This window comes from Neopsephotus bourkii, unplaced genomic scaffold, assembly GCF_033783945.1.
Source record: "Neopsephotus bourkii isolate Nb327-2 ecotype Australia unplaced genomic scaffold, CSIRO-AGI_Nbou_v1 NB_730, whole genome shotgun sequence".
In the NCBI taxonomy this organism is placed as follows: Eukaryota; Metazoa; Chordata; class Aves; order Psittaciformes; family Psittacidae; genus Neopsephotus; species Neopsephotus bourkii.
In genome coordinates, this window is record NW_026901228.1 from 2,003,216 (window position 1) to 2,016,734 (window position 13,519).

The following is a 13,519-nucleotide window of genomic DNA, read 5'->3' on the forward strand; positions in this document are numbered from 1 at the left end:
TGCTATTTTGCACATGGCAAGCAAGTAAGTTACAGGGAGAAAAAATATCACAAACAAGGAACAAATTGAAACATTTTAATTAAGGCAAGTATAATAGTAAGATACAGCTGCTCAGAAATATTTACCTAGGAGAGAGGCTCCACAGGTTCCTCCATTCTGGCAGTAATTGTAGCAATGATTAGTTTCACACTTTTCACCAGAGTAACTTGGCCAGCAGTGACATCGGGGATCCCCCTTCTCATTTATAATACACTTCCCTCCATTTTCACAGGTTAATTTACAGCTATCATCTGCAGCAAGAACACATACATAGAGGTGTTTTCAACAATCCAATTTCATGTAATGGGCAAAAGAGAACCTTGCATCTTAAATTATCTCTATTGATGGAGCTGGGGGAATCACTCTTCAAAATGGAGAAAGTATCACTTCTATTTCTATTGTGCTAGAAAAAAATTATACACTTAGGAAACCATAAGCACTGGATAGGCTTTCAAGAGCTACAGGCAGTGGGGGCTGCGCTACATTGTACAGCACGGCTGGGAGCTTGCACCCTACCAAAGTGGGGGCTTCTGCATAGTAGTTATGCTTCACCAATCATGGAATGGTTTGGGTTGGAAGGAACCTTAAAGATCAACTAGTTCCAACCCCCCCTGCCACAGGCAGGGTCTCCTTCCACTAGACCAGGTTGCTCAAAGCCCTCTCCAACATGGCCTTCATCCAAATGATGCCCCAGAAAAGGTGAGCTCCTTAGAAGGTAAGTTATAGAACCATAGAATAGTTAGGGTTGGAAAGGACCTTAAGATCATCTAGTTCCATCCCCCCTGCCATTGTCAGGGACAAGTCAGTAATGACTGTATGAATTCTGGTTTGAAATTGTCATTCTTAGTTAAAGAAATGAAAAAAATGAATCTCCCAAGTAATTTTCTGGTGACCTCAGCCTTTTTCTATTTTATTTTTTTTTGATCCTTCCTCCAGTGTCTCTATTAAGTAACACCCTTCTTAACTAAACCCTATCCAAAATACCAAAAAAAAAAAAAAAAAAAAAAATTCAGCCTTTAAACCCTCCTCAAAAAATATAGTTCCATACTAACTTGTTGTTTCTAAATTATATTTTCTGATTTATTTTTCTCATTTGCACAGTCTGCAAAATCACGGAGATGCTCTGCATTCACTAAGTGCTTACAACAGCAGTGCCACCGTCTTAGCTGTGAGGTATGAGGTAAGACAAATTCTGAGTAGGCCAGATTCAATCTTTCTATGAAACTATTTTGCAGTTAGAATTGTGCCTGTCTTGGAAACACTTTGAAAAATAAATCTCTACTCATTTCAGTGAACAAGATACAAAATCATTCAATGACACCAATAAGACATTAATTATACACTAGCACAAACAAAATGCTCAAACATCCAAATAACTGTAATCCTAAGGAAATAGACAAGCATCTTTCCAGCCCAAAACATATTTTTGGCAATAAGACCTTTCATTTTTCACACAGCAAAACAAATCCTGCAAAGCCAGACTGCTTCCTAACTAATTCAGCATTTGAGCACGCATGGCTTTCAACAAAAGAGATACCACAAACACTAAGAACTCTTCAGTAATATATTCACCAGCTGCAGATGTTTTGCTGAATTACCCTGTTTTAGTTAAATGGCTAATTGAAAAGAGCCAGTATTCCCATTTGTCCCATACTTGTTGAGCTCTAACATTGACTGACACAGGCACACCAACTCTTTGTTCTTTAAAGAAATACATTGTATTGTAAATGCAAAACTTAGGAACATCAGATATAGTTTCCTGCCTGTGTAACACACCTTGTTGTCAGGTTCTGGCTGCCTCCATTGACAGCCAGCTCCAAGATGCAGACATGTAACCTGGGATCAAACCTATCTAAACAAAACCTCTGGGAAGTGTTCATCATCTCTCAGGGAATTGCACCTCTCTTAAATTAAGCTGAAACTAAACAAGAAATAGAAAATTTCTCGTGGGGACTGAGTGGCACATGACTATTTCTGTTGTTTTACAATGAAAAAATGAAATACTGTATGTGTTTATTTTTTTTATATCCACCCTGCACATATAACAAAGCTACTTTGTATTTGGGAGTTTGAGGATGCGTCCATGTTCTGTTTATTTGGGTGGTCCATTAAATCCTTTGATGTTCCATGAACCATTCTTCAGTTACTCATAGAAGTTGTTTAAATAGTTTATGTAGCACATCTTATTGGAGAGAAGGTTTATTTTTGTTTTACTTATCTGTTTTACTTATCCTTAGTCATGAGTTTATAGAGCAGAACCTGGTAAAGATGGGATAAATAATACTGCAGTATTGACAAGTGCTCATTTTTATGAACCTTTCTGCTAGCACATCAAAAACGTGGTATTTCTTCTCTAGATCAATTCTGTGCAATTAAGATATGAAATTAAAAAGAAGAAATTATGAAATTATGACAGACTATGACTTTAAGAGAAAAACAGACTAATCAAAAAGCATATTTAGAACTACAAAACATGAACTACAAACTTGAAAGTTACCCTAACCACACCAAGAAATATATGCTTTCATATTTTCAGGAAAATATACTGAGGCAAAAAATGGCCCACAGTAGCAATTTTCTAATCAAATTGACTTTTAAAGATTGGGACACTCAGGTCACACTTTTAAAATGCAATATATGTTACAATTTAACATAATGGTCAACTGAGAAGGTTCCTGAAAAAAACATAAATGTTTGTAATATTTTCTGTCATCATAAGATTATTAAAAATTGTCTTTGATTTTGTTCTCTGTAAAACATTAAATTCAAGAGTTTCAACACAAATCTAATGTGAAACAGAGAAAAGTTACTACAACAATTTTGGATTCTAAATAAGCTAAGAAGTAGGATTGAAAGATTCAATAGACAAGCCAGTTTTAAAATACTATGGTAAACTTTTAACAATATAGGGGTTTTAATGCTGCTGCTTTGTTGTCTGAAGGTAAATACAATCTTGCTGATTCACAGCAACTAAGTACAAAAAAGGATCAGATTCTTTTGTATGGGAGACACGAACAGAATTATTCCATAGGAAGAAGAATAATATAGGAGAAAACCACAGAAGAACTGATACAGAAAGGTGAATACTCTTAATGTGAATTACTGAATAAAGGCCTCTCTGAGAAGAGCTGGGAACAACTCTAGTTAAGTACCCAATCTTGGAACAGAATTTAAAAATAAATAAATTCAGAAAGTTTCAATCTGGAGTCAATTCAATACTGCTTTGAGCTTGCTGGAACTTGGATTCAAAGACCCCTCAGCTACTCTTCATTTCTGAAATTACAGCAGTAAATCACTTCACTTGTTATCCCACTCCTAGTCTACTGGATCTAGTCTCCTAGTCTACTCCTAGCTATTTGATAGTGCACTAACATGAAAGGAAGGATAGGGCACAGGTTGTGTTCTTCCTACCCTGGCTATGTAGTCTTCAGCTGCCTTGATTTGTCTATTTCGATCTTAATATATTTCCAATAAAGAATCAAATAGCTTTTATTTTCAGGTTTTCTTCTTGATATGACTGCATGACACAATCATTAATGGACTTCTGCTCCACCTCTGACTCCTTCAAGTGAAGGTAAACGAAAATCTTACACAGAACGCTTTGTAAGCTCTACTGGCTTTTTTTTCTCCACTCATTCAATTCTTTGATATTCCATCCCTATCCCTCCAATCATACAAGCACACATCTTTTATTGGCATTTCTGTAACAACCCTTTCTTTCTTGAGAAAAATGAATCTTACTTTTTGATACTTTTTTCACTTTGAAATATCCACTGATTTCTGGAGTAGGCAGTTAAATGGAGATGACATTACAGAGCACAAGGATCGTGAACTACATTCTCTGGGACAAGAACAGTTTCCCTTCCAACACTGGAAAATACTCAACTCATGGGGCATAAATACATTTGTTCTTGCCTATGCTTCAGACTAGGGTGTAGATCATCCTTCCAAATGCAGAGCTCTAGCGTTACATTAAGGTCACATAAACGTTTCAGTCCCTCCAGGTGAGGGTCTTACTATCAGCCAGTTTTCCATATGCTGAGATTTATTAGAACAATGTGTAATCCCAAATTTTGCCTGAAAGCTGTAAGATCGTCTTCTTTGTTCTCCCTTCACATTTGTTTTCTTTTTCAAATGTTTGCTTTACAAAGTCAAATGGAAGAGAAGGGCTAAGTAAAGGATGCACAGTGAGAAAAACTAACCAACACCTGCTGCAATGTAACCCATTTTCTTCTGTTCTGGGAAATATCAGTCCCAATGGTAACCCTTTTGTAAATACAGAAGATACTGCTGTAAACAAATTTTTTTTTTTACAACCCAGAAGCAGATTTCTGTGTGAAGCCTGTTCTATTTGATGTCTAAAAAGACTGAAAGCAGGACAAAACCCAAGAAAGCATTGATTGAACTGCCATAGCTTCTTCTAGTACAGCTCCCCAAGGCAGACTTTGTGGGTGAAAAAGAAGGTATACAAGGATTAACCTCTACATCCCCAGCTAAAACACCTGGTCTGCCACCTAAGTGTGCAGTGGGCAGGTCCCCATAGAAATGTGCTGTAAAAAACACCATTAAACGTTTCTTCTCTTTTCATAAGCAACATCAGATCTGAGTCTTTGGAATTTTTCTCAGGCTTTTCCTTCAGCCAAGAGAGCACAAATATTCCCTCTTAAAATGAAAGTGATAAACATGCAGCTCTGGAATATGGAGCTCATCGAAGTGTTCATTACTTTTGCTCACTCAGCTGTGACGCACACTGTCTTCCTCCAGTACGTCTATTTTCATCCTCTTGGTACACTTTGAAATTCATTGTTTTACAGACAATTAGATGTAATAAACCTATCAGATGCAAATCCAGCGGTCTCTCTTAGGAAAATTAAGTGGTACTCTATCCATTTGAAAACTAAAAGTTATCTTCTAAACTGAGAAAGTCAGGGGCTGCTGTAGTCAATAAATAAAACAGAAATGAACTATGCTTTGTCAATCATAATAATTTAAGGAGAAATGAGATGTAAGTTTATCTAAGAACCCATAGAAACTTGCTTTAATTTTATTATAAAAACATTCTGAATGATACAACATGCATGTTGTGATAAGTCCTGCTTGAAAAAGCCAGATCAAACCCAAAAGCTGTTTCTCAGCAGTTGTGTGAGATGCTGGTGAAACAGCTGTTTGAAGCAATCTGAACTGCATCTTACAGAAAGCCCCTGAGGATTCAATATTTAGAATTCCTCACCTAGGACTTATGAAGAAATATCAACTCAATGGATCAAGCCAGTAGTACTATTTTATGCAGAATTTCAAGACTTAGCTCAGTATTCTTTCTTTAACTGCCACCTAACCCCGACCTCCCCCAACAATCCAAAGAACAAGACTGAGTAATTTTGTGGGATACAGTTTAAAGAAAAAGAGCAAGACTGGGATTACCTCCCTGTCACCGACCTTAAGGTAAACAGATTAATAAGAAATTATACAAAGCATGCAAGATGTCTTTACAATAGTCATGCCAAAACCTACCAAAACAAAGAATGTCATAAAAATGTTGAAAATAATCATTATTTGTTTGAAGGCATTTTTCAAAAGGATAGAGACATATGCATTGTCAAAAGAGAATCTTCAAACATAGACTCTCCTGAGGGCACTACTGAAGATGAATGGGAAGTGGAGATGAATGTCCCATTTTGGCTCTTTCAAGTCACGGAAATCTACTACTAGCTTCCTTACTGCATTTTAAGACCCAAACCATTTAAAAGACATTAAAAAGTATTACAAATGTTCCATATACTACTGTTGACTATTTTAACTTGAATTATATATCATTCAGAAAGTACAATTTAGTCACACTAGTTCTTGATATCCACAATTACTACCCATTTGTGACATTAAAAGTCTTCTTTCATAACTTGAAATAGCTACTGTGCAAATATAGAACAACCGGTATAGCTCACTTCTATTGTTACATGAATGATGTAAACTGAAACAGAGTTTTAAACTTTTGAGGTTTCAGGTGTATAAATTAGTGGCAGTACATTTTTGAACACATAACATACAACATATGTAAATTATTGTAACCTATCTAGTATACCAATATTGGATTATGATAAACCCACTTACAAAGCCAAATTAATACATCAGCTAAAAAGTGTTTCACAGATCCTCATGTCTCAAATAATAAAAATTTCTGGATTTCATTCTTTTAGAGACAAACCAAAAAACCCACCAAAATCAACAGGAATATTTAAATTGACTTTGAACCAGCATTTTACTGCAGGCAAACAAAAACCCCACCTATATAAACTCCCTTTGGATTGTAAGGTAACTCTTCTACAATATACAGGTTTTGACAGCCACGTAAGGCAGGAGTTGCTGGTTTTGTTTACTGACATCCATAACTGTGCCAAAAATGCTCTGAGACAATGAAGACTATATAATGCTAGATTAAAGCAAGCTGAATGAATATGGGTTGGAATATTTAATATATATTCTCTAGCATTTCCTAAGAAATTTTCCTAAGATTATATATATTTTTTTAATTGTCCCATATTATACAAACTCCTAAAAGAAAAGAACTTGGTTTAGAAATTGACTTGTCTTTTGCTTGCAGTGTATTGGCAACCTACTTGAAATATAACTGCAATCAGAAAACTAAGAAACACTGTTTCAGCTGCTGTTTAAACAGGTATAACAGTTGTGGGACAATACTGAAATCTAGCAATACATTAAAAATGATTCTCTAGGCATTTTCTGTCTATCCATAAAAATTTATAACCCACAGTGAAAAGAATTTAAAAGTTTCTTCAGATCTTTAATAGAAACATAATTTCCTCAAAACTATACAATGATGTAATCCTTTGCCCCCCTAGTAAAACTGTAGCATTACTGAAATGATGGGTTCAAATCACCACCAATCACCAGTGAAAAACAATATTCTTTTATGTCCTTCCTTCAACACCAAAGTAGTAACTATGGGCCATTTAAAATATTTTTAGGTAGTATTGTATCAGCAGAAAATCTTGACAAGAATTCATCTCAGATGAACCAAGAGTTGACACATGGAGGGGCTGGGAGGCAGGTTGTTCTTTGGAGACAGAAAGTGTCGAGACTGATTAGTCTCAAGAGTTAGAAGCCTCATTAGAAACATATACTAATGATTTCTATTACATCTACTTCAGTGGTATCGCTTCTACCCTAACAGTGGAAACTGTTGTAAACCAGCTGTAAACTACTTTATATACTTGCATAACTATTACATATATGTGCATTGATAGGTATTCAGTGAAGAGTGCACAGCAATAAAGCTTTATTTCTTCTATTTTTGACAGAGCATGGTGTAGTACATATAAAAGCTGGGTTAGTACTGTAAATACATTCCATACAATGTACGTCTACATAAGCAAAACCCATTAACAGGTTTGTTATCTAGTACAAGTTTCCTAGTATAGTTTTACTCTCTAAAATAAATATCTTGAGAAGACGGAATGCTGCTGGACAGGATAGTTTTATTTCATTAATACTAAATCATAAACCACTAAACCAGAGCCGAGTTAATTCAAGATTTAAAGACTAGACAGTATAAATAGGTGAGATTTCCTCCAAAGAATAATGACATTTCAGGTAAATTAAATTAATTGCTAAATTGAGCATTTTTAATACTGAGGATCTCATAAAAAAATGTATTACTTATACTTCTGAGCCTGGAATTAAATATTAGAAAAACATCCTACTACGTTCTGACTTCTCATACACATAAGAAATCCTATTGTATGATTTCTAGAACCTTTTAAAAGTCAAGCTCACTAAGAATCCTTTCCCCCAGTCGGACCACCTTAGGTTTGGCCTCAATTAGAGTGGAATAGTTTTAGACTATTTAATAATCTCTTTGGAAAAGAAGATTCCTCCTCACCCCCTCTGTGTGCCCTCGAATTTAGCAAGAACTTAGCACGTTTTTTACAAAGAAGTCTGCTTTCACATGTCTTGATATTAGTCATTATAAATGTTATTGAAAGATACAATTTTAGATAAAAATATTTCTTTTTTTTCCTTTTTTTTTGCCAGTTACTTCAAAGTCTTCATTATTATTTCCTATGTTGCTGTTATTGTCTTTTGACTACTGCTGCAGCCTAAACAGAGGTGTTTCTTGACAATCTTTAAGGTTAGTTTTGTTTTTTTTTCTGAATGGCTAATGTGTAATTTGGAATCCAAAACACTTCAGAGTTTTACAAATTTATTTTGATCCATACATATTTGTATTCCCTTTTAAATATCATCTTGTATCAGATAACTCTTGACTTGCTGACAGCCTAGTCTTCTGCAGAGAAAAAGTGACCATTTGTTTATTTTTTGGTTCTCATGCAGTTTCCAATACCTACCTAAGAGACTCTGGTCAATGCACGTTCCATTCACCAGTGATTTTCCTTCTGGACAAGCACATGTTGCACCAGAAGGGTTGAGTAAACAAATGAATTCACATGTAAGGTCCAAGCATGGATTTGGCACTGTTTAAAAACACAAAATATTAAAAATACTTATTTTTCTTTTAGAATTATGCTGTGTTCTAAAAGTAGGAAAAAATAAATAATCAGATTCAGACATTTTGATACACTTCTAGTTACCAGGATATCAAGAGCCTGAAGTCAGCGAGCACACTCATTTAACTGGCAGTGCAACACTCAATCAGGACAGAATTTATTCCAGTAACAAAAAATTTATTGGTAACAAGTAATAAAAAAACCTCATCTGATTGTGGCTAGAGGTACTTGTATTTAGCAAACATTTGTCCAATGTCCTTTCAAATGAGAGAAAATACATTAAAAAATCTAAATCAAAATTATAGAAAGAAATATGATTAAATGTATTTCCACTTTGTACGATCAGGTTCTGTTTCATACTTACACAACTTGGTTACTTCCTCCCCCTCCCACCTCCCCAAGGTGAACTTGTTCAATATTGAGTTTAAATTAATTATGCTTACTCACAGTCCATTTGTTTGTAGCGGTGAAAAATCAAGGCACTTTTTGCTTTATCAACATCCACACTTAGATATTCTACAAGGCTCCTGCCAAATTTGTGTACTCTAAATGGACCATTTTTAGGACCTGCTCCATATATGTAATCTTCAAAAATGTCAATTCTATGTGGATGCAGTAAACCTTAAATAAAAATGAATAATAAATACAAATATATATTCAAATGATCAACAACTTGGGTTTAATAATAACAACTTCAACTGCATTACTGCAGTTACCACCCAAAAGACATCATTATTCAGACAGCTTGTTTTGTAACCACAGAGATTGCCTTTAAAAAAAAGTCTGCTTAAAAGAAACACTTCTCATACTACAAGTGAAATCTAAAGCTTTGTATTAGCTTTCTACACAATTTAGCTTCAGAAACCAGTTGATTATTGAAAAGCAGGGAAAATCCACAGTAAACACTTGCTAATGAGAATGTACACTTGAACTAGAAATCTGCGCGGAAGAAACAGATTATTTTGCTGTACATAAAAGAAACTATTCTGATAAAACATTTCTTAAGCTCTTTCTTACTGTATTTCAAAGGTTAGCTTTCATGCTATGATTATTTTAATTCATAATGATTGTAAATTAATGCAAAATAAAATGTTAAGACTCTACCAGTGCCTCATTTTTAAGAGCTACAACTGCCGATTAGATTACATAGTTGGATTTTCCATGCACAACTGGCTGCGGAAATTCACACTGTTTACCCACATAGCAAGGCAATAGCTTCTTGACTAAAACGCTTTTGCCAGAGACATATCTTTTCTTGATTTGAAGCTATAAAGTAACAGAATCTATCATTCCCTGTGATACCTTGTTTTTACTGTTATCCCCATTTACTGTAAAAACAGTTTTATATTTCACTTCTTTTTCAGTTTCAATTATCAGCCTTTATTTGTTCCTATTGTTTTCCACTTATCAATACTTCGTAATCAATGAGAAAATATTTACGAATTCTAGTTCATTATTTTATGCTTGTTTAATCAAATGAGTTGCAGTGTTTAGTCTCGTTGCTAAGCAAGGTCTAATCTCCCCCAATTTTCCTTTTGTCCCATTTCCCTATTTTTTCCATAGTTACTACAAATGTCAACAGAAGACTTTGCTTCAGTTATCCTGTATTTCAGTATTAAGTGCTAGGTATGGAAGCAACAAAGACTCTACATTCCACTTTCCCTTTTATAAACCCCAGATCTGCTGTGTTCGGCAGCCCTTCATGCTATAAAAAAAAACAACAAAAACAACCAAACCCAACAAAACAATAAAACCCCTTCATGCTATAAATATTCTGAAAGTCATCAACTTAAATGCCTTCTATTCTGTAGCACTGCTGCGTGGTTGTTTTGGTTTTTTGGTTAGTTTTTTTTTTTTTTTTGAAGAATAACCTCCCATTTATTATTAAAATAAAAATAACTACTGACACACATTAAAACACAATCTAGGATACTCTGTCAATCTTTGTACCAGTCACAAACACTGAACATGAGTACGAAATGTGTGTTTTGTGACAGACTACAGCCAAGCCACAACGAAATACTACAACCGAAGGAAGTGGAAGCAAAGTCATGAGGAGTTACTCTCTTCTACAATCTCTTGTCAGGCATCTGTACAGAATGGTTCAGTGTTACAGGAGGTTTTAGTCAGATCCCTGCACCCAAAGTGATCCTTCTTGAGATGACTACTTCCCTGTATATTGATTCAAGTTGTGAAATAAAATGGTATTAAACTGGAGTAAGGTGATTTAAATCTTGTCCTGCTCAGTTTGAATTATGGCATATTTTTTTCCTAGTATCTTCCAGACCCCCCTGGTGAATTCTAGATGTTTAATTAACAGATTCAGTAGCATTAAATGTAGTATCATCCTGATTAAACTGTGTACCAACTGCCCACAAGCAATCCTCATAAAAAAGTCTGCTTTCAAATTTATTTTTTTTAGTATTTCCTCTCATTTCAACACAAATTTCATAAATTATTATATATATTATCAAATCGTTGAAAAGTCAACATGCAATTCTATAAAAAACAAAGTTTGCTTAACCAGAATCTCTTTTCTTATGAAAAGAACTTTCCTCATTCACATTCTGTTAGCAGAATTCTCTGATTACTTACTGACCTGAAAGCCAAACCCATTATTTTTCCCAGAACTTATTCAGATCCACTTCCTATAAATGATACAAGCCCTGCACAATGCAGACAGCTCTAATTTCTAACTAGTCAAAGTGCTCCTGTTGCTATATAACTCCAAGTGAAGCCAAGTTTAAATATTAATCACAATGTTATTTGATAATACCTAAAATATCAGATTAGTTAACAAACTTTTCACTTATCACTGAATCTTTGTTCCCCTAAAGTAAATATGTCAGATTATTTTAAAGCTAAAATTATCCTACCTTACATATCTGATTAGATAATATTTGAAATGTTATCTAACAAAAGCAATGAATATTACTTAATCACTGCTTTTTTGTTTATAGTTTCTCTGAATAGTGAAATTTAATTAAAATAAAGTAAAATATAAATCATGTTATATAAAAGCTATCCATACCTTGTTTAGAGCTCACAGACACAACAGAATCAGAACCATCAAAAAGAACGCTGCCAATAACAGATAACTCAAAATCAGCCCAAAACAAACGCTGACTGAACTGATCAACTACAAGACCTACAAAGAAAAAAAGTTCAAATCAGTATATAAAACCTGAAAAACAAATAATATTTTTCTATAACTGTACATTTTTATGCTATTCATATTCTTATGAATACAAAATATGGTGACAATGAAAAGACATGACTGGAAACTAAGAACAACAAAATTTAACACCTGCTGCTTTTTCCTTCCCTTTGAGCCAACTGCCGTTTTTCACTTTCTTTAATTTACTCTTCCAAGGTCAGTACCTTCTCAGACCCATCATCCTCAGGCGGTAGATATATATATACCAGGTGAAAATTAAACATAGACTCTAATCTGGTAATTTGCTCTACCAACAACAACAAAAAATCTATTATGACGGTAGATTACTAAGCAGTAGCACCATTTTAACCAAGTAGTAGCACCAGTTTGTGTGTTAAAAACAAGTCATTCAGATTTCATAGAGCCTTCCTAACCTATCCTGTTTTCACAAGTATATAATTGTGAGGTTTCTAATAATCAGTATTTCACAAGCAGTAATTAGTATGGAATTAAAAATCAAATTATTTTAATTACATTAATGCTGCAAGACTTAAAACAGCAGTGTTGACAGATGTATATATTCATATATATGAAAAGAAAGTACAAGGGTGATAGAGCTCAAATGAGAATAGCAGATAATGTGACTAACCAGCCTCCAGACAGTAATTAAATAGTTAAATCAAGCAGTCCATGTTTCATAGCAGATTATTACAAGATTAATATGCCATTTTAGGTCATCTCAAAAGTTTCAGCCTGAAAAAACACTGATTCCATAAAATAATTTAATTCTGAGCTTTTGAAGTCATAGTGTACTTTTAATAGGAATGGGAAAAAGTATCTTTCTATTTATGTAAGTAGGTAAATTCAGAAAAACTACATCAAAAGAAATTATACATAATAGCAAAAATATTCCTTTTAAGGTCATAAATTAATCAGCCACAGAGAGATGATGTACAGACCAGTGAAATATGCTTACATTTGCAACTCCATTAAAAAACAAAACAAAACAAAACAAAACAAAACAAAAACAACAAAAAAACCAAAGAAACAAAAAAAAAAAACAAAAAAAACAACCCACCCTCTTTAAAAGAAACAGTGGTATTCAGGCATACATGAGAATAATTTCTGGTAAAAGATAATCACAAGGTGTCAACTCTGTGTGATACATGGTACCGATAAAGGAGAGTATTTTAGAAGCAGTCTCTACGCGCCAGCTTTGAATCATTCATTTCATTTCAATAAGAATATTTAAATCTCAAATAACAAATAAGTAACATTCCCAATGCATCTTTCACAGTATCAGAGATAACATAACGTAAAAAAGTAGCTATATTTTGGTTTTTATGTATAGCAGTCCTATGATAGCTGTTATAATGTAAATCCTGTGAAATCAAGCCCAAATGCTCAAACTCTCATCCTCTCTTACTTGAAATAGGAAAGACATACTTAGTGATACATTTAAGAGCAGCGGAACACAGCTGTTTAGTAAAATCTTAAACTTCATCTAAACAATAATAGTAAAGTCTCATTTGGGAGGAAATATTAAAGGCTTGGGCTCTTTCTCTGCATTCAGTTTACAAAGACACGAACCTGTGTGAAATATAAGAAAAAAAAAACCAACAACTCCATAAACATCTGCTTTCTACCACAAAGCAACAGAAGATAAACACAGAATTATGCCACAATTGTGTTTTCAGGCAGAAGGGTTAGGAAAATGCAATACTGTGGCAAGGTGTTCCTGAAATTCTCTCTTTGCAAAGACTGTTCACTTTTGGTAACTCCGCTAATTTTCTTAATCTTC

At 34.2% G+C, this 13,519-nt stretch overlaps 1 protein-coding gene across 1 annotated transcript in view; it reads right to left on the reverse strand.

Moving 5' to 3' along the window:
* LRP1B (LDL receptor related protein 1B) overlaps window positions 1-13,519 on the reverse strand; it is a 739,603-nt gene that overhangs the window by 34,812 nt on the left and 691,272 nt on the right. Inside the window, exons 79-82 of the mRNA XM_061354354.1 lie at window positions 11,593-11,709; window positions 9,009-9,182; window positions 8,403-8,528; window positions 126-290 (exon numbers count right to left, since the gene is read on the reverse strand). Coding sequence (XP_061210338.1) covers window positions 126-290; window positions 8,403-8,528; window positions 9,009-9,182; window positions 11,593-11,709 — 582 coding nt within the window. The remainder of the gene's footprint in view (window positions 1-125; window positions 291-8,402; window positions 8,529-9,008; window positions 9,183-11,592; window positions 11,710-13,519) is intronic.